The following is a 25,634-nucleotide window of genomic DNA, read 5'->3' on the forward strand; positions in this document are numbered from 1 at the left end:
TAAAGGCTACAAATAATTCTTGCAGTATAATAATAATAGATAGAGTATGTTACTACATGGAATAAATTAATCATGTGTGCCATTTCAATGGTATCATTTTAATCAATATCATATCCAAAGATGACAACAGTAAAGAGTATCCAGACTAGCAATAAGTTGGTCTGTTGCAATAATAAAAAACACAAATCTGTAGTTTTTTCACTAAGATAGCATCACATACCTCAATCAGATCATTCACTACTATGGAACTACAACACATATCAAACGTCTTTCGTTTTGAGTCTGTTTGAGTCAGTGAGAGAAATGACACTGGGTGCTTAGGCACCAAAAGCAAGGGCCAGTGTCCTCTACAGCCCATAGCTCATGGTATGAGCACCAGATGTCGTCCAGCTCCAAACATGTCAACAAACAAGGATACTGAAGTCTTGGCCATTAGTCATCCAACCTAGGCTGGGAGAAAAATCTAATTTACGTGTTTGTTCTTGGACAATGTCTAAAATACAATATCTAAATTGTGGAAAAAAGACATCCATAAGTTCAAATGTGTTAGCAAGACAGCTTAAGATCTAAATTTGTCCCAAAAATATACATATACACTGTGTAGCTGGACAGTTCACCGCACAGCGTTGAGTCAGACAGAGTCACTAGGAGGACAGCAACAGCAGGTAGCAGCTATTTGTGCCTCTGTATCACAACTCATTGACACCTTTCCTGCGTGTGTGTGTGCGTGTGCTTTTTCCTCCAGTGAGCCATGTCGTGCTTCCCGAAGGACAAATGCCCACCACATACTCCCCCCTCCTGGGACTCCTCGCTGGCTGCTGGATTGTCAAATTCAGCTGTAAGTATGGTGCAAGCCGTCGGCTGAAGTACTTCTCTGTAGATGCTATTTTAGGATGTGGTGTTAAATAATGTTGCTGATGGAACCAGGGGAACGTCCTGCTGCAGTGACACCAAAGCAGATTTCATCCATAAAACCCTGAAAGTTAAATACATTTGTAGCATAAGCTTAGTCTTTCTCTTCTTTCTTTCTTTCTTTCTTTCTTTCTTTCTTTCTTTCTTTCTTTCTTTCTTTCTTTCTTTCTTTTCTCTTCTCTTCTCTTCTCTTCTCTTCTTTTCTCTTCTCTTCTCTTCTCCTATTATTAGGCTTGTTTGGATCAACAGATTATTGACTTTATGCCATAACTGTCATTTATATTTTCATATTCTTTAAAAAGATCTATGTAGGAAAATCTACAGGGTATCAAGTGTTATATAATGGCCGGGAAGCTGCGCTGTGTCGTCTTTGAAGTGTTGTATTTTTTTCTTCTGACACGTGCCGGATGCCACAAGTAGGCGAGAATGGACATAAAAATCAGTAAATACTGGGAAAATGGCCGATTTTGCCCTTTGATCAGATTCTTGAAATTGAATCGGGTGATTTTTTTCATATTGAAATTGTGACACCTACTATACAGTGTCCTGATATTCATATCAATCAAAACACAAGTGAAGTGTGTATGACTACACTATCACAGCAGTTAACAGTAGTCGGTGGTAGCTGTCACTAAAGCAGCAGCTGTCACTGCAAAAGAAAATCCATACACTTCATGTCGTGTAAATCCTGTCAATTTTACTCTTAATCCAAAACTCACATATCTACCTCATTATCCCCTGGTTGTTAGGGCTTCTAACCGAGAGATTAGAGTTCACCATGACAATGAATGACAATTACGTTTGGATATTTATTGCACTCAGCTCCTTTCATTCCTGACAGTCATTAATTCACAGTAAATGGCTTTAACACTCTTTTTCTATCACCTCAGCTCAGGATAACTGGAGGCAAATTTCTGCATAAAATATTTTTAGACTCAATGACATCATGACGGTGGATAAAAGTTTTGCCCACTTTAGCCTTTGGTTATTTCTGATTGAAAGTTTGATTATCATTAGAAAAAAAGAGCAGAAATGTCAGTTGTAGAATTGTATTATTTAAAATAATATGCTTAGTTGCTTTTTTATCAAATATGAAAGTACTGACCTCAGCTGGTTAGCTTAGCTTAGCATTAAGAAAGGAAACAGGTAAAAGACTAACACTGGGCTCAGACTACAGGAGTTTTGGGCCAGTTTACCTCACACTCACCCCTCCCAACAATCGGAGGAGAAATCTGGGCCAGGAACTTTGTCAGTACCAATGTTTGGCCCACATTATCCTGTAACATGAGGGGTTTGCAGATCCAGTCTTGAACCTCCCAAAACTGCTTACAGAAGCATGGGCCCGCCACGATAATTTTAGAACATGTTTGATATTTAGGAACTGAAATCTGAAAGATTGCTACAGTACTTTCCAAGCAGGATCACATTATCCACTGAGAGAAACAAGTCAAGAGACGGAAGCAACAGACAAAACAAGAGACAGGGCAGCTGATGGTGTTGCCAAACAGTGGTAAACCGTCTGGCCCTTTCTGCTAACGTTATCTGGCATACTACTGTCGACAGATATTAAAACTGGCAGTTAAAATCTCACCTCCAGTTCCGACTTAAGAATAGACAAGCTGTGTTGACGGCGCCTCGCCAAACATTATTCCATCCAAACTTATTTAACCTTCTGCTTTTGATTTTTTTTCTCACTGCAAAGCATTACTACAGTCTCCATTTTGTTTACATTTACTTCTCAGTGAGATCTCATGAGACTGTGATCCTTCTGGCATGATAATCTTAACAATAAACTATAGTGTGTGATGCACCATTATTTTCAAATCTGGTAGTGTGTACATGCTTGAGATTAAAGAGAATAGAATCTGTGAAGTTTCTCTTTATGTGTGTGAGGCAACAAAACTTCAAAATCAGTTAGTTTAAAACTCTGTTATGTTAATGTTAAAATGTTAAAAGATGCAGTTGCAGTTTAGTAAAGTGGTCATGAATCCTGTTTACCTAATTGTTAAGATTGTGCAAAGACCAACGTGTAAGAATGGCGATTCGTCATTTTACGTGGCGTTCTATTTCTTGCCTGGAGGCAGAGTTTCTGCTTGTTGCCTGGCAGCTGCGTCCAGGTTAGCAACAATCTGGCCTCAACTGTAGATTTTGTTTGTTGTTGTTGCCTGCAATCAGCTTGCAATTCATAAACTTCAACTCTCTTGTGACCCCGCTAACTGAGAAGGTTTAATCATCATCTGTTTTTAGTTTCTTGTGTTGTTGTGTTACCTACAAGGTCACTTTTGTATTTACAATACTTCAGTCATTCGAGGGTGCTCTAGCCTGGGAAACACTATTTCTATCTGCATTATAAGTTATGTTTGCTGCAGTAAGGCGACTTTTGGCATGGCACAGTACAAGTGAAAAATCTAGGAAGTAAATATTGGGCTCTTGGAACCACAGTGCAGAACAAATGGATTGTGCTGCACAGGCTGTTTGGAGTAATTTAATGGGTTTTGTGCTCTTCTCTGAATCCCAAAGAACATTTTTACCTGCCATCTATGTCTCAGAAAAAGCTGCAATCGAGATGTATTTGCTCATGTGTCGTTTGTCACTTTGGTATCTAAACAAGTTTGAGTGTTAATTCCTCCTCAGTACCAAAATATTTTTACATTTCAATCTTGTACTTCCTCTCCGCTCCAACCTTTCAAGTGAGATGAGGCTCTGTGTTATGCATTACTTGTTATTTTCTGCAACATGTCGAATGTCCTGGGAAACATTAAAAAATCATTTTTCATCCAGCAATTTTCAGGTAAGTTGTTTGCGCCTGCTGCTGTGTGTACGCACACCAGCTTACATGTCTGACAGCCAAATAGAGCGGGCTGGTGACTTGAGGGAAGGAAACTTGGAATCAGTGTGTCTCAAGGCTTCAATATCAGTACCTATGAAAAGATGGCTAACTCTCTTTTCCCTATTTGATTTATATCAACATGAATACTTAGCTAGAGTTTTAGCTATTCTCAGCCAGTCTCCCTGGCATTCTTGAACCAAGTCAACTAGCTGATGTTCAGAAGAAGTCTGCTTTATGGAAAGTAAAAAGAGACTTGCTGTCAAAGAGTTTTCTGGCACCTTGGTGTGCCCTTGACTGGTGTATCCGTCAGTAGCATCTCTTCACTGTGTTTATGTGGGGGTGTGGGTGTGTGTGTGTACGTGTAGGTGTGGAGGAAAACGGAAAGCACACTTGTCTCTGTCTCTGCCAGAGCCATTTCAAGTGCGAGCGTGCGTGTTTAGGTGTGTGGTTGTGTCACTTTTGTGTGTTTGGACCATATTCAGCCCCTCCCCGTCTCTTTTTTTCCTCCACGCAGGCTGAGCACTTGACACAGCTTGTCTCTCTCATGACAATCACTGTGGCATCTTATCTGTCTCTGTCCTTGTTTTTATGTGTGTGCACACCCAAGCAGCTGAGTTCTCGCTGTCACCTGCCTTTGTGTGCCATCGCTGTCAACAAGGCCAAGACCAAGTTTACCACTTTATTGGTCTTCCGTTCCGTTGCAACACGGTTTCTTTGGAAGAGCAGTTTCAGTCATACTTGAAACCAGTCATGAAAATAACCTTCATCTCCCCGCTCCATTCCAGCTAAAAGTCTTAAGGGGCCTTAATATGATAAGAAATTTGCTCTTGACTCACCATGATAGGGTGTAAAGATCCCAAACACAGCGCTATACGTTATGTCTGCCTGGTATACAAATGGCTAAGCTAACTTTAGCATTGGATTTAGCTAAGTTCATAAACTGCATGTTTCACAAATCAAATCAAACCGATCTGACTGTCGCATTACATTTACTAGTGAGATCATGGTGTCACTTTTCTTCCATCACTGTTGTGTGCAGCCAGTGCAAAGCAGTTTTTCCATCAGTCAGGTTAAGTGTGTAACATTTAGGAGGATTTCTTACCAGAAATGGAGTGTAACACAATATTCATTTGAATGTTTTCATTAGTTTATAATCGCTTAAAAACATAAGAATTGTTGTGTTATTACCTTTGAATAAGCTGTTTTTATTTACCCTGTTGGTCTTCTTCCACATAGTCTGTCATGTTGCATCACCATGTTTCTACAAAAGGCCAAAATGGACAAACTTGCTCAAACACTGGCTCCAGGTACAGCTGTTAGTATTTTTCATGAGTAATGCTGCCGCTGCAGTTTCTCACGCTTTGCAGGAAGGTTGGTTAAAATCTGCTGTTTCACTTCTAGAATCCACTAAATCCTACAAACTGGTCCTGAAACTTAAGCTTTCATTGAAGATCAAACAGTGGATTAAATGTACTTGTCCATCATGCACCCATCATTAAAAAAAATAGTTAAACACTTTGGGAAATACACTCATCAGAATTAACAAGAGTGAGATCATAAGATGGATATTGATCCCAGTGTCCCACTTTGAGTCAGGACGTGTTTAGCTTAGCCTAGCATAAAAACTTTAGGAATGGGGGGAAAAAACCCAACACATCTAAAGCTTGCTAATTAACATCTCATTTGTGTAACCTGTTTATAAACAAGAATGGAAAATTGTTCTGTGATTTCAGGGCTAGCTGAGTTCTGTGGAACAAAATTAGCACCAGCCAACCGGCTAAATGGTGGTGAAATATATAGGAGGCTCTTAAGTTTGTTTTACTCACCAACCAAAAAACAGCTGTAATCTCTTGAATATTTATCAGCCATGTAGAACCCAAAACCTGTGCTTCTCATTTGTGTTGGGTGCCATGTAAAAACTTTCCAACTGTCAGCCCAGCAATGAGTGATTGCCAGTGTATTCACAAAATAAACTCACAAAATGTCAAGAAAGCAACTATTCTTACAACTTTCTTACACAGAAAAATACATCTGTGCACCTTCTGAATCTAAGTTTCTCTCTTTTACTGAACTAAGAAGAACTTAATTGTCTCGTTAAGTCATCGTAAAACACACTTTATTCAAACTCAATAGATGGAACTAAAGACAAAACTCACCAAAACCATCTTGGGTAATCTTTCCACTGTTTCAACAACAAACAACTCCAGTTTGGTCAAAATAAATCCTTAATTCACATTGCTAGATGTGAAAATCATCATCAGTGGCTCTCTCTCATTGTTTGTTGGCAGACCATTAAATTATCAAAATATAATGACACCACCCCCCCCCCCCCCCCCCCCAAAAAAAAAAAAAAAAAAAAATGGTGGACTTTAGATGTGTTACATTTTTGCAAATAAAAAAGAAACGCATGATAAAAAAATGTTGAAATGTTCCTTTTCATATGCTTTTTCTTCCTGTCTTCCCATTATTTCCTAATTTGTATGGGCTATTTTCCCAGCACGTTGGTTCTTGTCACTGCTACTAGGGAGGATGTGTGTGTGCAGCCATGTGCTTCCTCCCGACACACATGAGTTCTAACTGCTTCACTGCAGCTGCCAGCGACACGCTTTACTCGGGCAGCTGCCCCCGCTGGACGCGCGGTCCTGCCAGAGGCATTGCTACCAGGGATTGAAACCACAACTCAATTGTGGGTCGGTGTTTTGCTGCTGTGCCACCTGTGCACACCTGAATACTAGTTTCATTATTTTCATGACAGTGGTTGGTTTTTAGGACACTGACTGTGGATAAAGAATGAGCTATTGTAGCCCGTCTCCGCTGTACTCATAATGAGATCGCAGTTGCAGTTTGTCTCATGGTTAATCGAGGAAGTGGCTTCATCTGGCTGTTCACTCATTCACTAACTCAGGAAGGAAGGGGTTTGAGATGTTTTCTGCATTCAGTCTTTGTGAACATAATTAGCGAATATGCTAATGGCTCCTCAGCACTAAGCGTCGTCGTCCGGAGCGATTAACCCCAGTATCTCCCCTCTCCTCTGCCCAAGTCTCTGGCAGGGTCCCCGTAAATGAAAGCTGTAATTAAGCGGGATGAAGAAATGTAATTGCACTCCACCCCATGTTCTGGAGACGGTGTGTGTACTGTATGCGTGTAATTTGACACGGTGCTGTGTTATGACAAGGTGTATACACACACACACACACACACACACACACACCCTAATCTGTTCATGTCACCATATCTTACAGCTGGAAGCAACTGCATGTAACATTAGACTGCAATTTGAGAAGTTTAAACGTGCAAGGAGAAATGAATCACAACGTTGTGTGGGTGTGGAAAAATGTACAAATGCAATTCCAAAAGAGATTGGACATTGTGTAAAATTTCAGTTCAAAAAATATGCAATGATTTGCAAACCTATATATTAATTGAATACAGTACAACGACAAGATATTTAATATTCAAACTGATAAACTTTACTGTTTTTTTTTTGTAAATATACTTTGACGCCTGCAACACATTCCAAAAAAGTAAGAACATGTTTGCCACTGTGTTGCATCATTTTATTTTTTACAACATTCAGTAAGCATTTGGGAACTGAGGACACTAATTTTGAAGTTTTAAAGTGAAATTCTTTCTTATTCTTGCTTGATATACACCTTCAGGTGCTCAGTAGTCTGAGGTCTCTGTGGTTGTATTTTGTGCTTCATAATGCACCACACATTCTCACTGAGAGACAGATCTGGACTGCAGGTAGGCCCGTTAGTTACCTGAACTCTTTTACTTCGAAGTCACAGTATCGTAACACATATGTGTGCAGAATGTGTCTTGGCATCGTCTGGCTGAAATAAACAGAGGTGTCCCTGAAATGGTATGTATGGATGGCAGCGTATGTTGCTCCAAAACCTGCATGTGCCTTTCAGCGTTAATGGGGCCTTCACAGATGTGACATTTAACCATGTCATGGGAACCAGCACACCCCATATAATCACAGATGCTGGCTTATGAACTTTGTGCTGGTAAAAACCTGGATGTTGCTTCTCCATCGTCACACCGTCCATGATTTCCAAAAGCAATCTGAAATGTGGACTAATCAGATTTGCCCATACAGTTTTTCACAAAGTGATGGAACCTCGCCCTGTCCTTGCTTGTGAATGACTGAGCCTTTTGAGGATGCCCCTTTCATACCCAATCATGATACAATCACTCGTTATCAATTGTTTACCTGTGTATGTTCCTTAAAGGTGTTTTACACAATGTCCAGAATCTTTTTGGAATTGGAGCTGTAGATACTTTGCAGATGTGTGTTATGTCTAGTTATTATAGAAGTTTTTTGCCTTATGCTCAGGTATGTTTTGACATCTTCATTCACTTTATATATTTTTTTTTACAGCAAACTACAGTATTTTCCAACCATATCTAGTTTCAATATGTTCAGATGGATTTTTAAAAAATATACCCCCAACATATGATATGAGTAATAGAACGCTTACAGAAAACAGCAGCACTGTGATCTGTATCATGCTCAGAAGCATTTTTTATCTGTGACAGCGAGGGGTCATTAAAATGTGATTTTTTCCCCCATCCGTATCTGCCTATACTTTTTTTATGTAAAACTTTTCTCACTTTCAAGATGCTTTTCTTAAGGATGTAGAACAAAAGGTTCTTTTCTGACTCACAAAAAAATGCTGGGGCGCTGGCTGTCACACAGTCGCAATTTGACTCTGCAAAACCTCAAGAGACGGAAGGAACGGGATGAAGCTCGTATTCTGCTTAAACTTGAGATGCTTAAAACGAGGGTTGCATCATTAACTCCATCACGCTGTGGGCATCTTTCTCTGTCAACAACTGCAGCTTTGCCAATACTTGAAATCTTTCAACTCGTTGTGATAAAACAGACATGAGCTTTGTCATCCCCGCTTTGCAATTGCCTTGTCACACTCTTTCAAGTCAACATAATTAGCTGTAGCTTTAATTTTTTTTCCCCCTCTTTCTCTCTTGGATGCCAGGGGTGGAGGGATGTCTGCAGGCAGGCAAGTGGATGCCCGAAACTGAGCACGAAGCAGGAGAAGGCCCCCAGCGCAGTCGCATCAACAGATGTAGCTTGGTAAATGAGAAGCATGCAAACAAACAAACACATGAAATAGATGAGGATAGATTGTCTAGACACTGTGTCCTTGGGATGAATTTGTTTTTTCAGACAGTGACACATGGTTATTGTTCAGCAGAGAGTGTTCCCTTGCACTTTTTCATGTTTTGTGTTTTGAAGCAATGAATCACAGTGTAACTGGTGTGGACTTTTTTTTTGACACTAATCAAGAGAAAGTAAATGGTTTAAATCTCTACCAACTGATCTTAATTAAAGAGTTATCGTGATGAATTACAGAAACAGTCAAGTATTCACCCCTTTAGCCATGTCACTCATACAGTATATCTTTAATTGTTCATCCAGATAGATGGACACAAAAACACACAGAAGGACAAACAGTGAAGGAGCAATTAGGGAAGGCAAGTGTTTCTGACTGTATCTAAGGCTATGGTTTTGTGTTATCCGTGGATCAGCAGAAACACGCCATCCCTGCCTTAAAGCCTGGTGTTATCAGGATCATGCTGTCGGGATGCTTCTTTGCAGCAGGCCTGTATGGTTCGTGAGAGTAAGTAAATGCAGCAAAAATACTGGAGGCAAACTTGCTGCAGTCTATAGGAGAACTGTGATCCAGGAGAGGATTTATTTTCCAGAGACAACAAGTCCAAACAAAGCCAGAGCTGCACAGGAATAGCTTCAAAATGACAACGTTAATGTCCTGCTGTGCCCAAGTCGAAGTCATGACCTCGGTCCAAACAGGAATTTGTGGCCAGACTCGAAAATTGCTGCTCACTCACTAGTCGCCATGAAACTTGACAGGGCTTGTGCCGTTTTACAAAGAATAATGGAGACACACTGCACAGTCTAGATGGCAAATACACACCTATTTACACACTCTAGGCTGTATTTCCTGCAAAAAGGCGCATTGACGAAATACAGACTTGAAGGGGGTGAATCACTGCAGTATGTTGTTTTATATGCCTAGTTTTGATAAATTTGTCAAAATTAAAAGTGAAATATGGAAATAATGTGTGTAAATTGCTTCCAAAAACGGGTATTGCAATCTAAACAGGTTAAAGCCAGTTGTTTTTGCCACCGCCCCTCCTCCCTAGACTTGAACCTCAGGCAATAACAAGTGACAATGAGTCCTACACTGTAAGGTCATCAGCTTTTCAGTTGTGTTGTAAACCTAACCCTGTTATCCTGAAAACAAAAGCTCACTGCTCCCAAAATAAAAACTCTGGAGTTGGAGTTCAGCAACTGCCTGCCTCACTACTTTACAGACTCTGTAAACATATTGCTCAGTTTAACTGTTCTGCTTCTTCAGTGGCGAGGATGCATGGTGCGCGATCTGGCACTATTCTGGCATGGCAAGATATGGCAGATAAAATTAAAGAGTTAATGTAATTGTCTTTTTACAACAATAACAACAAAAAAAATTGTTTTCCTTATATCCTGCGCATCTCACTGAATATGGATTATGGAGACCCAGGGAGAGAGGGAGGGGAGGGAGGGATCGCCACAGGTCTTTTGTTTTCATTTTGTATTACCCCATGTACAGACATAAAATGTCAATAAAAAAGTTGATCACAAAAAAAAAAAAAAAAACTGTTCTGCTTCTTATAAAAGATTATTAATCATTTCTTCCAATCTATAAACAGACTCTTACTCATTTGGCGAACAACAGTGTTAATTTAAGCTTGATGTAAAATAAATAAACATGAAACGTGCAGTGTGGCTGAAGCAACAGATGTTTTGCACCAGAATGGAAATTTCAAAGGAGAACATGTGCAAATACATTTATAATAATTTAATTATTGAAATATATATTGTGGGGATACAAACTGAGCCACCTGTTAAATGCTAACAGCGAAAGAGGTAATGATTCTGAATGTGTCAGAGCAACCAGCCAGGACAGTATAAACTAGCTGTTCAAAACACCAGATTAAATAACTTCCAACTCCACAAAAACAAACACAGACAGACTTGTGAACTAGATGTATATGTATATGTACTTAGAAATTAACTTTCGAAGTTACAAACTCACTCTTCAATAGCTTCACTCCTTTTGTTTGCGCCTAAAACCCCAGTGGTCAGAGTCCGGTCGGACTGTAACATTAAATCACCTCAGGTGCTTTATTTCCAGTGGTCAAAACAGCCTCCATCGTCTCATAGGCTGCATCCTGGTCTAATCAGAACGCTAACTGAGCTAACTGGCTAATGGCAGCTACAGCACAGTTAGCAGCAGTGCGCCAGTGACTACAGTGTCACAAGAGAGAAGGTCAATGTTGCAGCATGGAGTTTGAGGGGTTTTATTTGGTCGGTGACTAGCGAATAAATGAGAACATGGTGGACTGACGTACGGACTGACATGACGTATCATGGTCATTTCATGATTTCATAAAGTTAATATATAACATATTTCTCCTTTAATCTTGCCTGTTGTGATTCAATGTAGCAAAACAATGAAACATGAAAAAGTCCAAGAGTGGTGAATAGTTGTTATAGGCAGTGTTTATATATGGTAGCACTTTGAGAGGCACACTCACATAATAATAGGACATGGGACATGATAACAAACAGTAGATTTGTACTGTAGATTTAAGATGCCCCCACTGTTGTTTACTTCAGTTTTTTTCCCCTGCTGTGCAGAATAAAATATCTATTCTAGAAAAAAAAAAAACTTCAAATGTTATCATAAATTAAGGACACAGACACACAAGCAAAAGTTAAATCCATCCAAAGTGTAGTCAGAGAACATTCTTACTAGAAACTCTTGAGAGAGCCAGTTTACACCCCAAAACAGTTGAGTTCATTGATGCTGTGAATAGAACAGTCTCCAGTGGCCTAATTCACTGAACCACTTAGCATCGCTGTTTAAAGCAGCCGAGTTTGGCTGGAGAACGATGCTGATAAAAATGTCTCCTGGCTCTGCCGCAAAGAAGTAAACACAAAGCATCCACACAGACACTTGGTAATATGAGAGCCTAGATTTAGTAGCAAGGAAATTATTCAGTGTTTAACTTCTTCATAAACAAAAGGGGAGACTTTAATCCTCCAACCAGTGTTCTCATAACAAGGTTTTATCCTGATTCTGGCACAGAGTGACTCACATGTTTTAACGGAAAAGGATACACAGATAACGGGTCTCTAAACAACCTGGCTTGTGATGCACAAGTAAGAATTAGCTCTCACTAATGCCCGATTGTTTTTGTCAAATCAAATCATCCTTCATAGCTCCCACCGCTCTTCGACGGCTGCTTCTTCTTCCTCCTCGGCTCCTTCAAGACGCCTTCCAGAGACGAGCTCACCAAGCTGCTCCGGGAGGGAGGGGGTCAAATCCTGAGCCGGCAGCCGAAGCCCGACAGCGACGTGACGCAGACCCTGAGTGCCGCCGCTTACCACGCGCTGCCGGGCTCCGACCAGGCCCTCTGCACCCAGTACATAATCTTTGACCCCCAGGGCCCTCGCAAGCCGGCGGTAGTGAGGCGCGGTAAGGTGTGGTCAGCTCCTTCCACCTGGATCATCGACTGCATCACAGCATTCCGCCTCCTCCCTGTGCCAGACCCGCAAACGGACTAGACAACTGTTCATAAAATTCAGTAATCATTTTGCACTAAGATATCAAGATTTCCCTCGAGCTGCACCATAAAGGAGTTTTATTTTTTTTTAATATGCAGTGATAAAGTTGTCACAAATCACACAAACAATAATAAAACAATAATGTGGCTCTAAATCTAAAATTAAAGCTGTTAACTGCATGATTTGTTGTTTCTTTATTCTGGGCTTAAGATTGTGATGATGTCTCCCATACATATATTGCACAGTATAAGATGATGTGATGTGAGATGATTAATGGGAAAGAAAAGAAGAGAAAACTAAGAACTGCTACACGAATTAGAATTTTGGTCGGATAGTTTCACCTTACCTCTTACAATAATTCAAACAATCATCAAGTTTACTTTGATGGAACTGCAACCCCAAATGTAAATACAAACTAAATGCAATGATTTGTAAATCCTTTGTGACTTGTAATCAGTGTTCGAACTGATAAACTTATAAACTCATTCTGAATTTCATGCCTGCAACATGTTTCAAAAAAAGTTTGGACAGGGGCAACATAAGACTGGGAACATTTTGGAATGCTCAGAAAACACAGGTTTGGACCATTTTACAGGTTAAATGGTAACAGGTAATAGTATTGTGATGGGTGTGAAAGGGGCATCCTCGAGAAGCTCAGATGTTTACAAGCAAGGATGTTCACCTCTTTGTGTAAACTATGTGGGAAAATAGTCCAACATTTTAAGAGCAACGATTCTCAGCACACAATTGCAAGGAATTTAGGGATTGTCAATTATGTTCATTAATAATGTCTGGATAAATCTAGTAGAACATCAGTGCAGAGTTGTGAAGTGTGTTAGTAACCTGTGTAGTTGTACTCTGTGTGGCTTCATTCTGTGTGAGGTCACAATAATCAACCGTTGCCCTCACCTGATGTTTTAAGCAGTGAAGAGCACACACTGATGAAGGCTGGATGGCCAAAAACATTTCGTGCATTAAGTAAAAGCTCATGAAATCGTATTATCTCTGAGTGCAACGTTCTTTTTTTTATTCAGGGATTTAACCATCTACAATCTATAATATCATTAAAAGATTCAGAGAATCCAGAGAACTCTCTTCACATAAAGGGCAAGGCTGACAACACTAAACGCCCATGACCTTCGATCCTTCAGGCAGCACTGCAGTAAAAAAAACAATATGATTGTATAAAGGCTATTGCTGCATAAGCTCGGAAAGACTTTAGAAAACCGTTGTCTGTACCCGCGGTTTGTCATTGCATCTACAAATGCACGTTAAGACTATTATATTTACAAAAAACAATAAAGTTGATCAGTTTGCACATTAAATATTGTGTATGTGGATTGTATTCAGTTGAATATAGGCGATGAAGGATTTACAAATCATTGCATTCTGTCTAAACCTTTTGGAATTTGGGTTGCACATGTAATATTGTCCAACATGGAGATAAATAATAAGCCTAGTTGATGCATCTGATAATAATAAGAACACCATCCATCCATTTTCTGTTGCTTTTCTCAGCATGGATTCCTGTCGTGTCAGGCTATGTAAGGTAGCCCAGACTTCTCTCACCTTGCCTTGTCCTCCAGCTCTTCCAGGAGAATCACTTAGCACCTCAAGGCCAGATGGGCTATATGGTACCCCCAGCATGTTCTGAGTCTGCCCTGGGTTCTCCTCCCAGCTGGACATACCTGGGAAACCTCCATAGGGAGGCGTTGAAGAGGCATCCTTAGCCAGATGACCCGAGCCACCTTTACCTGACTCCTTTGAATGTGAAGCAGCAGCAAGTTGACTCTAAGCTCCATCCAGATATCCTCACGCTCCGTCTAAAGGTGAGCCAAGCCACCCTGTGGAGGAAACTGTACGCTTGAACTGAGTCTTTTAATCATTACCCAAAGCTCTCAGCCACAGTTGACGGTTGGAAAATAGACCTCCTGGTAAATTGCTCCCTCTTCACCGCGACTCACGACTGTAAAATGCCTGCGTCACTGTTGGCCCTTCACCAGCCTCCCTCTCAATTAACGCATTTATGCAATTTCATCTGTTGCACACCTTGAGTTTATCTGACATTTCATTTGTGTAATGTGTCTCACACTCAAATCAATCAGTTGTCTGCTGCAGTATCTAATGACTGGTTTTAGAGTGGAATTACATACCATAATCTGCATGGTTTTACCAGGAAGGAGATAATTATCTAATTGAAAATGCCTGTTTGATACAAATGGAGAGAGTGAGTTCCTGAAAAAGATTGATGGGGATCTGGAATAAAGTGTAGAATAGGAAAAACAAAGCAATTAATTGTTCCGTCACAGCGTTGGCACTTGCCGTGTCCACCATTTGTGTCCACATGGTGTGTGTGTGTGTGTGTACGTTCCCCATCGCCGACACTGGGTTGAAGGTACGTGTGCTTTAAGAGGTCTTCTGCTGGCCATCTCCCAAGATGCCATTTTCAATGGGATTAGTCAGGGATGCACCTAATTGCTATTGATTGCTATGTGCTGCATAAAATTGCTTCCCTTTTCTTGTCCACGGTGGGAGGTGGGAGAAGGCAATTAGTAGTGCGGACGAGATAGAAGCCCAGACTGACTTGTAATGAAATAGAATGGAGGAATGAACCTGTGAGTAATGCCCTTGAACTCACTGAGCATTACAAAACCATTAAGCACTGGTATCTTATTATTTTCTCCCTCACACAGCCTCGAGTCAGGAAAATACTGTATGTTTATTTATTCTGAAATGTTCTGCTTATAGAAAGGTTACCTGGAGTTTTGCTGTGTCCTGAGTCAGCTGTAAAGTTTAATATCGTGTATTGTTTGTGGTTTCTTGTATGGGTTTTTGAACGCGGAAAATAGGGCTGAATTCAAGGAGGGTTTGTCCTGCAGCATCCCCCGGGGTTCAGTTGAATTTCACCTCACATGCTGCACCCAGCATCGAGTCAGGAGCGAAGTACTGCTGTGCTTTTCACAGTAAGGAATATCTTATTTTTCAGTACTTGTTAATGCCATCTTAAAGGGACAGTGCATATTATTTGAAGTGGGATTGTATGAGGTACTTATCCATAGTCAGTATTACCTACAGTAGATGACGGTCATTATGCCTCCAGTTTGGAGAAGCAGCAGGAGCAAAACGTATTTTAGCCACTTAAAAGAGACCCACCTAAAAAATTCAAAATCATTTTTAGTGTACCCTATATTTAGAATATTTTCACTACTTTACCTTGCTTTCAGACAGCCTTTTCCAATGCAGTTATATAACCCAAACATCACTCTCTCCTAACCAACCAAACTCCATGGGCAAAGTTGATTGTTTTACCCTGCAGAACACAGGAATTTCCAGTCTCCTGCTGCCTCCTTTGGTTAGTTTGTTTGTGTTTTTGTGTGACTTCGGTGAATCTGAACTATCCTTTTAAAATACAGAAGGATAATTCGGATTCACCCAAAGTCCCACAATAATACAAAGTAACTAACAAATCGAGGGGGCAGGAGACAAGCAACTCCTATGATCTGCAACATAAAATTATCAGTTTTCCCTATGGAGTTTGGTTGATTAGGCGAGACCGATATAATATTTTGATTTTTTTTTAAGTGTTTAAAATATGTTTTTGCTGTTGACCCTGTCCACACCAACCACCAACCATGTTTTAGTACCTCATACAAGGTCACTTCAGAAACCTGAACTGTGTCTTAAAGTGAAATTGTGTCCAGAAAGCATAATTCAGAGTTAACAAAAAAAGAAACCCACACTCACTTTTGCCGAATAACACTTCTTTTCAAGTCTATTTAACAAAATAGGTTTTGTCTCGATGAATGATACACATTTTCTTATTTCTTATGTCTTTTTTTTTTTTTTTACTCCACCTCAGATTTCAGAATACACATTATACGTTTGAAGATATTTACATATGAACAACATGGGAACACCAAGGGTTGTTGAACTTTTGAAAATTTGGACCCTTTGTTTTCTTGTACAGCTTAGGGTGAACCTGTGCGAGCATGTAGTCATATACAATCAAAGATGCTCTTAGTTTTAAACATAAATCTCAAATTTGTTATACAAATGACCCCACATTTGAGTCCATCATTAACAGACCCTTGGTGCCCCAAAAACTAATACAATTGATTGTATAATAACAGTGTTTCTCTCTTCGTATCCCAGATAGTACTCTGTTGGTTTTCAGGCACACTTCATGTAACAGTTTTGTTGCTGAAAAAACATAAGGGACAAAAACAAAACAAAACAAAACAAACAAAAAAAACAATCTTTCATAGTTTCCAGCTACAGTAAGTCGGTGTCTCATGGAAAGAGAAAATGGTATTCCTTTACAAAATGCTCATGTACAAGCCTGCATTTTGAACGATGGGAGGACAGAGGGGGTCATTTTGAATAGACATTCTCAGAACAGACATAAAGACTCGAGTTTCTTGGCAGAAAATGAACAAAGACAGACTTATCTGATCTGTCCTTGAGACTGTGCAGCTTCACACATTTGCAAGGAGAAATGCGTGTTTCCCCAGGCAGAGTCTCCGTCTCTCGTATAGTGAATGTGTGCCACATACAAAAAGTTTTTATTGTTTTTAAATGCGGCCTGTTTTTTTCAAACGACACGCACGGGAACATACTGTATGTTAATCCACGTGGAGCCAAACTCCAAACTGTTTAGATAGAAGAACGTTTCATAACAACTGTTCAAGGAGTCCTACTGCTCCTACTTACAGTGCAGAGCAACATGTGTTTCATACATATATATATATATATGCATGCCTGCATCTCATTTACTGGGGTGAAAAAGAATTTCTTTAACTGTACTACCTGCTCTGAATATATGATTTGCTTATTTGATTTCTCATCTCTCTTTTTATTGCTTCCCTCTAGCAGCCTGAATCTCAGCTGAGCTCTTATGATCTTGGCCTGGATGGTTTGATTTTCTGTTGACAACCACTTCACCCTCCGCACTCCTCACCTTCATACCTAGTTGATGATGGCAGCTTGCAGCTTGTAAATGAAGGAGGAGAGCAGCCATGGCACCCTAGTTCAGTTTAACAAATGTAATGCTCCTTATAAGCATGGAAGGAAACTATCAAACAATTGAACACTACATGGCTATGTTTACATGCACACTAATTTTCCACTATTATTCAGAATATGATTTAATAACAGGCCATGTAAGCAGCACATTCCATTTTATATTCTGAATAAGACCTTATTCTGAATGCGGTAACGATTAAGACATGGGGGCAGGCCTGGCCATTTTATCATTTTAGTTGCAAGGCCGCTTGGCCTTTGGTGTTGTCAGTTTTTGAGGGTACAAGAACCAAGTGCCTGGTCAGCAAGACCATCAACAAAAATTTTAGTCCATGGAAATTTACTTAGGGGTTAAGGATGATCTCGTTTTTTTTCCCTGGTTTGTTAATGTGAAATACAAGGACACTGGACTGACTGACTAATAATGGGAAAGTATTTTGAGATACTAGCTCAATATTTTGAGAAAGTCTCTCATTATAATGACTTAAAGGATCTTTTCTGTCATCAAATTGGCATTAACGAGCCATAAAGAGAGACAACGCATCCAGCAGTGCAATGAAGAAGAGACAAGTGTACATAACATGGATCTAGCTGTTTGTTACTGTTAAGAGAGACTCCAGTCTGCAATGTAAACCACAGAACTGTAGAGTAGCTGAAAGCCACATGATCAAATAAAGTTTATATCACGTCAACACGTCCGTCCTTATTCACATATTCCCTCTCTCATGCTCATCCACATGATCACTTTCTCTATCTGCTGTGAATTATCACACTTAAATAGCCAGGTGGTTTTCCAGTGTTACTCCAAATCTAACCCACCACTGGTCATTTGTGCAGCTTTTCACTTGATGTTGCCCAGTCAGAATGTCAACAAAAGACACTAGTGTCTAAAAAAATATTGACAAGAAAGAGGCAGAGGAGAGAACTGTGAAATCAGCTGGGGCAGTGTGGGCGGGGTATCAAAACAGTGCTGGCCACAGGGCAGATCATTTTTTTAAGGGACAAGGCCAAACTGAGGGGACGGGGCCCGTTGTGGCTGCTGTAAAATTCCTGCCCTGGATGCAGGATTTGTTGATATTATTCAGATTTTAGGAGCTTTCTTTGGACATGTATAGCCTACAGTGCATTCAGAATATGCATCTCAGTTGTTTTTTGTTTTTTGTTTACCAGTTTGTGACACATCCTCTTGCCTGTTGATTTTCAGATCTGAGTGTTGTAAACAAACCAACTAGCCAACAGTTTGTAAGACCGGGGAAGAGATGCACATACCAAAGATAAGTCCACTTTTCTGGTCAATATGAGAAACGCACCTGCTTTTAAATATTATGGCAATATTTGCAAATATCGCCACCGGTGTGGCTGTGGATGAGAACAACCCATCCAGCTACTCTGCTCCTGCATCCATTTTTAGATGAAAACAACCACAGTTTGTCTGGCAGTGAATATAAATTTTGAAGTCCATGCCAGTTTAAACACATAAAATAAGAAAACCCCACCGAGTGCCCAGAAGTGTCATATCCTGACATTAACAAGTACTTTATTGAATCTCTAGGAAATCTACTTTTGACATCTGTCACTTTTTAAGACAATATTTTTGCTGTTTTATTGGTCTGTCCACTGTGGTGCTATGGTAAACTAATAACAGACATGAGAATGACACTTTAACAGTGCTTGTTTCACCCAAAAGGGGGCGTGGTCATCCTGTCGACAGGGAAGTGACACACAGCTGCTCTCATTCATGTACGGCTACATGTAAACAGAAATAAAGCAAGAATACTCATTTTCATCAGCCATGTAAACAGCTTAGTAGGAATATTTTTCAGATTAAGGGCTAAACAGGAATATTTTGTGCATGTAAACGTAGTCATTGAATTGCAATGTCGCATTATCATAAAGGTCAAGTTGCCTGGAAACTCCTATCTGCCATTTTTGCAATCTGTGAATTCAGTTCCACATTTTTAGCTGTAATCTTCTGCCCTTGCGCCACGTACTCCTGCTAATTCACCCTGCTGGAATGTCAAAGGGTAAAACAACAGCTAGTTTTGGGTTAATCCACAACAGTAAACCATTGCACCGAGGAGTGCAAACAAAGTAACACTTGAAGCAGTCTGGGCTATTCATACTGTATGAAGCCAAAGGCCATGCTTTATGAATCTTATCTGGAACAGTAGCAATAAGGCATCAGCGGTGGCAGCAATGCCTCTGAGCCCCTGTCGACTGGCACACTCACTTCAGTCTTTGTCTGTTGCTACCCAGTAAAGTCATTCCAATATATTTTTGGATACATGTGCAGGCTGAATAATTATTTGGCATTTGAAGTAATTAAGATGAATGAAGCTCCTGTTATTAATCCTAAAATGTCTGGAGCACTGAAGCTGTAATTGATAAACCATAGATGGCAGTTGTGTTTTATGAGCCCGCAGACCTCAAGCCAGATAGATGAGGCCTGTCTTTCACAATGAAAGACACTAAATCACTGTAGCTTAATGATGAAAATGACCTGAACTCCATTGTTGCACCTTAAGACTGAACTCCACCCACACTCTTTTCAATTCTGTGATTCCTCCATCACCCACGTGCTGCAGCTTTAGCCCACGCAGCAGACTATGAGATTCTTCCAAAAATGAGTTTTAGTGCCTTTTAAGGTAATCTACCTCTTTAGTCATTGGTCTTTATCCTATGTTCATTTCTGTCTCATTACAGAGTGCTGCGAGCTGTTATTAAGCAGCCCATCCATCACCACCCAGGAATAGGGTCTAAAAGGTTAACGGGAACGGATTTTCTGGAAATGGAAAAAATTCTAGTGATGAATGGCATCAGCTTACTGGAATTCACCTTTGAATTAATGACTAGTATTTATCATCTCAAAAAAATCGTGTTTTGGGCGCTTTCTTTCCCCTCAGACTGGACCACTTGAGGACCAATCTAGTGTGGGAAAATATCAAGGCAATACATTAGCTTGTCTCAGTTACAGCCTTGGTCGTAGCCGCGCCACATTGGAAAAGCTATTCTAATATATCGGGGATGGGAGGGAACTGAAAATTTATTACATAATCCATAAGCGGTGGGATAATGTAACAGCTTTGTATCTTAACAAGCCTTATAGGTTTAAGTGCTTGGGTGGGTGCAGATCAACACGCTGTGGCTACGAGATTGTGGGATGAACGGCGAGCTTGTGTTGGCTCACATGGACAATGTGCACGTGAATGCCGCTTAAAAGCATTCAGACATATGCAGATTCCCTCCTTTTGTCTGCCGGTTCTTGTCGAGTGTGCCCAGCATGCAGGCTGCGGCAGCGCCAAGCACCCAGCTGGATGATTTATCACAGAATACTCCTTGATTAAGGGAAATTAAAGCAGGCTGCTTCTGGCTCGCTAATTGCTTTGATAACAAGTTCAAGCAGTTAGTTAGGGGGAATATTTTGGAGGATATGGACCTCTGAGAGAAAACAATAACGACAATTAAGCCGGAAAGGGGGTTGCCTAAAGTTGTTGTTTTGATGCGGTATTACAGAATTTCACATCTACCACCTTCTCTACCAAGTCATCCTGCCTGTGCTGCTACTATATCGACACATGACTCAAAACCATGGCATGTTGATCAATAAACTCAGCGTTTTGGGGTTTTGTAGCAGTTTATAAAAATGACAGTAGCATCATCTAAGTGTTAGAGGTGAGTTCCTGCCATAGCGGTAAAAAGTCTTAAAGTCTTATGAAGACACAAACATTTATGTGTGATGTGCATCTTGTAAACAAGCTCTTCGAGTGAAGTTGTGAGACTCAAGCGCACCTTTGCAGCGCGTTCACCGGTGTCATTCTTTGTATGACAAAAAGAAGCGCCGTTAAGTGTGCTTACGGTTTGTTTTTCCTGCTGTTGGAAATTTCACAACACCTGCGTGACTGTGACAGACGCGTACAACAAGCAGATGACATACAGACAGAAATCAACATGAGCAATTCAACATTGCCGATGGTTAGGAAAGAGTTCAAGGAGCTTAGAAACTTTTTCGTGTGAGAGCAGCAAGTCAAGCAAGTCAACTTCTGAAAATATATGGGGACGATTAAAACTGGAGGGTGGAGACAGCCATGAGACAAGTTCCGTCGTCTTCCGAGTGGCTAAATCTGTATTTGTGTGAAGCTTGTGAGAGCATCTCGTCGATACTATGCTGTCTCAGGTTGCTTAGGAATTGTGCTCCTGCCCTGTCAATCATACAAAATGGTGCAGTAGGCAGGGCCTTGCCTGAGCTTTTCCACCATCCCCGGCGGAGTCTCTCTATGACAACGACTGGCCGTTGAGGCACTCCCGCCGCAAGCACTGCGCCTGCTTCCACCAGTCTCCGTTGTGGCAGCGGCAGATGGTGCAGTCGTCCACCTTTACTTCAATTCCGGCTGGGATGATCGTTGTTCCAGCAAAGCAATTTGGACCTGCCGCATGGGGAAGGGAGGGGAGAAAGACAGGAAAGAAGGAGTGAGAACGACAAGAAATGGATGTGGCTCTCCCGAGAGGTTCTTTTCGGAAGGGGTGGTGGAGTGATGCAGAGAGCTGCGGGGAGTTAGGGGAGTCAGAGCAGACGTACAGATCTTTTCACGGGCATGCACCGATGGGCTTGTTTTTGCAACACTAAAGCGCTTTTGTTAGTCTCCCCTTCTCCCTCGACATGGAGCGCTTTGCATCCTAATGCGCCGCGAGCAGAGAAGCCTGCCAGGCGCTGGCTTGGCAGTACAGAGAGGCTGGAGTACAGAGAGAGAGACAGAGGAAGAGAGGGAGAAAGCTGCTTTGAGAGGCAGTAGGGAGGATGGTGTTAATCACTTCAGTCTGTATGAAAAGGCCACAGAACTCCTTAGCAATTCCTTACATGGTTCCTCTCCACACACACACACACACACACACACACACACACACACACACACACACACAGGCTCTGTACTGACTTCCAAAACAATAAAGATTAATTTTGACGTCTGATTTATCCTTAAAACACTGTAGGATTTACTTGTGTGGATCCCTTTTTGTTGATAAGACTCCTTTCACTCTGTTTGACTGTGTACCAGTGGAACGCTTCATACCTATGTATTTGATCATCGCAGCAGATAGAGAGACAGATTAGCCCGGGTACATTTTAGGATCTGTGCTCAAGGATGCCAAAATACCTTTTGAGGGAATGCAGTATGTTTATTATTGGTAAACACAACATGAAATTATTTTATCAAATTTGTTTCTGCCGCCTCGGGGTGATTCGAGGCGGTGTATCTCTTCCTCTGCTTCTTGTGACAGAGGAGCGAGAAGGTGCCAGGAATTCACACCAGTTTTAATCATTTAAATGAAGCAATCAGCAGCTCAATTGGTGTGACGGTGACTTTGGATTGCTCTCAGTGTTCGGCACTGTAAAACCTGCTCGATTCAAGACTCCTCTACGAGTAGTCGTAAAAACCTCATATGTCTCATAACTCTTGAAGACACAGTAGCTTTCACAGCTAATATTCATAGACACCTCAGTATCCCAGTGAATTTGATTTACTGCAGGCTAACATAATGCTAGCAATGTAAATGTGAAACAGTAGTTGACCTGAGGAGCCTAGTTACATGGGGTGGGTTTTGGCACACGTGTCAGCAAATCATACACATCTGCACAGTTGCTCAACTTGGACACAGTATACAGTAGGTCTTTTTCTGTGGCGTCAAAAAGGGGCCATTAACATTTTGAACTTGTTCCCAAATAATTTCACAGCCTGCAGCTGTTTATGACCAAAATCATGCCTTTATCCAAGCATGTGAATGTGTAATAAAGTTTTGCAGTTGTAGAAAAGTTTTGTTTTGAGATTTAATTTGCATGTGTACATGCATCCCCCAGTTATTTAATTTGCATAATATTTTGTATATGTGGACATTGCTAATGCCTTAGCTAACTACAGTCTGTTGGCTAACGTTTGTTGTTGTTGTGCTGTTTGAACAAGTAAGATCAATGTCTAAGAGAGTCGTGATAATCTTGCTGACAGGTGCTGTCCAGTTGTAAATAACATAAATAACTTGTTGTTTTTATGTTTATTTATTTATACCAGTGTGTAGGATTTAGTGGTACAAATTTTAATTACATGTACACTGAACATTTCACCATCTACAGCTGCAAAACATAATTACGAAATCATATACTTGGATATGTGCATGATTCCTTTTTACACATGCACAGAAAAGATGATATACAACTGCAGACTGTGAAATTATTTATGAACATCATTTCACAAGCTCAAATTTTTAATTGCCCTTTTTTAACCCACAGAAAACATTTTGACATGTCACTGTAGGAAAGTCACAGGCGTAAATAATAAAACGAATACGGACGAATTCCAACAATTTTAGCTGCTTCAGTTTCAGGGTCACAGTATTGTATACGCTGTCATGGCTCTGTTCTATTCACCATGACGGGGCTTATTGTGACACTTTAAAAAATTTGTGGACAAAATTTGAGAGAAATAAACCTTTTGTGCACATAAAAGAAGCCTTAGATCTTTTAATCAAATTCATGGAAAATGGGAGCAAAAACAAAAATGTTTATATGTTTATATTTTTGTTGACTTTATATCCTCTTAACAGGGCATTTCAGAAGCTTCGATAGGCTCTTTTCACAACAGATACTTTGTCTTGTCATAGAAAAAGCAAAGTTGTTACTAATAACACAAACAATGGCTTTGTTCTGTGAAAGTCTGTGTTAATGAGCACCTCTGTTTTGCCAAGATAATCCATCCATCTGAGAGGTGTGGCATATAGAGATGCTGTTCAATCAGCAAATTTAAGCTTGTTACAAAAGTAACAAGCATGCTTAAATTTCAGTAATCGCATTATTAACTTGGAAAAACTAATAAGTTACATGTCTAGTCGCTGCCAAAAGTAGTGGAACTACAGTGAGACCTTACTTTGCAAAACATTATTCCCACCACTGGCTATTTAACATAGTGCCACAGATACCATTTTTTTCCCCAGGATGGCAAACTCATGACCCGCCCTATTCTGTCTCTGATTGGCTTAGCCTGATATTTTTACCCTAACCCTGGCTAATCACCCCTTGTGCCTAAATGTAACCAACCCAACCAACAAATTCCTACTGGGGGAAAAAGGTTGGTATCTGTAGCCCTATCTGAAATAGCCACAGTTCAGTGCCTGATAAATGTGTTTTTTAAGACAAAACTGCACATTTTAGAGTGGCCTTTTGTTGTGACCAGTCCACACGTCTCTATATGCCACACCTGTCAGGTGGATGGATTGTCTTAGCAGAGGAGAAGTGCTCACTGACACAAACTCAACAAATTTGTGAACAAAATTTGAGATAAATAACCCTTTTGAGTGCACAGAAGAAGCCTTAGATCCTTTACTTCAACTCATGAAAAATGGAAGCAAAACCAAAGAGCCGTGTTTATATTTTTGTTGAGTGTCATTATTAGCAGCTCTGCTTCTCATTCTCTGTTTTTTTTTTGCTCTTGACCCGAGTCGACATTACAAATCTGCATGAAAAACATCTCTGCAGTTCTCTTAACTCTGTCTCCTAAAACAAGACTTTTATGTGAAACATAAGCACGATAGACCTTTTTTCACAGAAGGTATTTTGACAAAGCACAGGAGTAAATAATATAGTACTATAGTTAATAATAACAGAATTAATGATTGTGTAATTCCGTTTAGCTGCTTCCGTTTCAGGGACCTGGTTTTGTTTCATGCTGGCTCGGTGTCACCCTGTCATGGCTCACTGGGACACAAATAGAACAAAGCCATTGTTAATGTTATTAGTATCACCTGTGCTTTTTTTCGACCGTGACAAGTCAAAATATCTGCTGTGAAAAAAGCCTATTAATGTTTTTATGGTAATGTTCAGGCAACTTAAAGTGCTTGAATATAAAATAAAGTAAAGATCATGCTAGTTAAATACTGAAAAAGCACGAGACAAGGCTTGCTGACTTTTTCAATATTCAACAAAGACCATCACTTTTACTCAGCCCTAAATGGACAATTCACCCTTAAATCCAAAATACATATTTTCCCTCCGGCCTGTAGAGCTATTTATCCATCTGAATTGTTTTGCTGTGAGTTGCAGAGGTAGTGGCTGCAGAGATGTCTGCCTTCTCTTGAATATAATGGAACTAGATGGCACTCAGATCGTGATGCTAAAAGCACCAAAAAATACATTTAAAAAACTCAACAGCAACGTCTCTTCATGACCCA

At 40.4% G+C, this 25,634-nt stretch overlaps 2 protein-coding genes across 4 annotated transcripts in view; one reads left to right on the top strand and one right to left on the bottom strand.

Annotated features, from left to right (window-relative positions):
* Positions 1-12,583, top strand: part of bard1 (BRCA1 associated RING domain 1) — a 37,187-nt gene extending 24,604 nt beyond the window's left edge. Inside the window, exons 9-11 of one of the 2 annotated variants that reach the window (XM_084725331.1) lie at positions 746-838; positions 8,746-8,843; positions 12,060-12,583. In XM_084725331.1, coding sequence (XP_084581457.1) covers positions 746-838; positions 8,746-8,843; positions 12,060-12,404 — 536 coding nt within the window. In that variant the 3' untranslated portion in view covers positions 12,405-12,583. The remainder of the gene's footprint in view (positions 1-745; positions 839-8,745; positions 8,844-12,059) is intronic. The other variant, XM_084725332.1, reaches the window with a different exon arrangement.
* A 6,669-nt stretch (positions 12,584-19,252) lies between these two features.
* The window catches only part of vwc2l (von Willebrand factor C domain containing 2 like), a 41,730-nt gene continuing 35,348 nt past the window's right edge, over positions 19,253-25,634 (bottom strand). For both annotated transcript variants that reach the window (XM_084724110.1, XM_084724109.1), the window contains exon 4: positions 19,253-21,847. In XM_084724110.1, the coding sequence (XP_084580236.1) occupies positions 21,696-21,847 (152 nt within the window). In that variant the 3' untranslated portion in view covers positions 19,253-21,695. The remainder of the gene's footprint in view (positions 21,848-25,634) is intronic.

Source organism: Lutjanus erythropterus, chromosome 8 (assembly GCF_056507025.1).
Source record: "Lutjanus erythropterus isolate fLutEry1 chromosome 8, fLutEry1.hap2, whole genome shotgun sequence".
Classification (NCBI taxonomy): Eukaryota; Metazoa; Chordata; class Actinopteri; order Lutjaniformes; family Lutjanidae; genus Lutjanus; species Lutjanus erythropterus.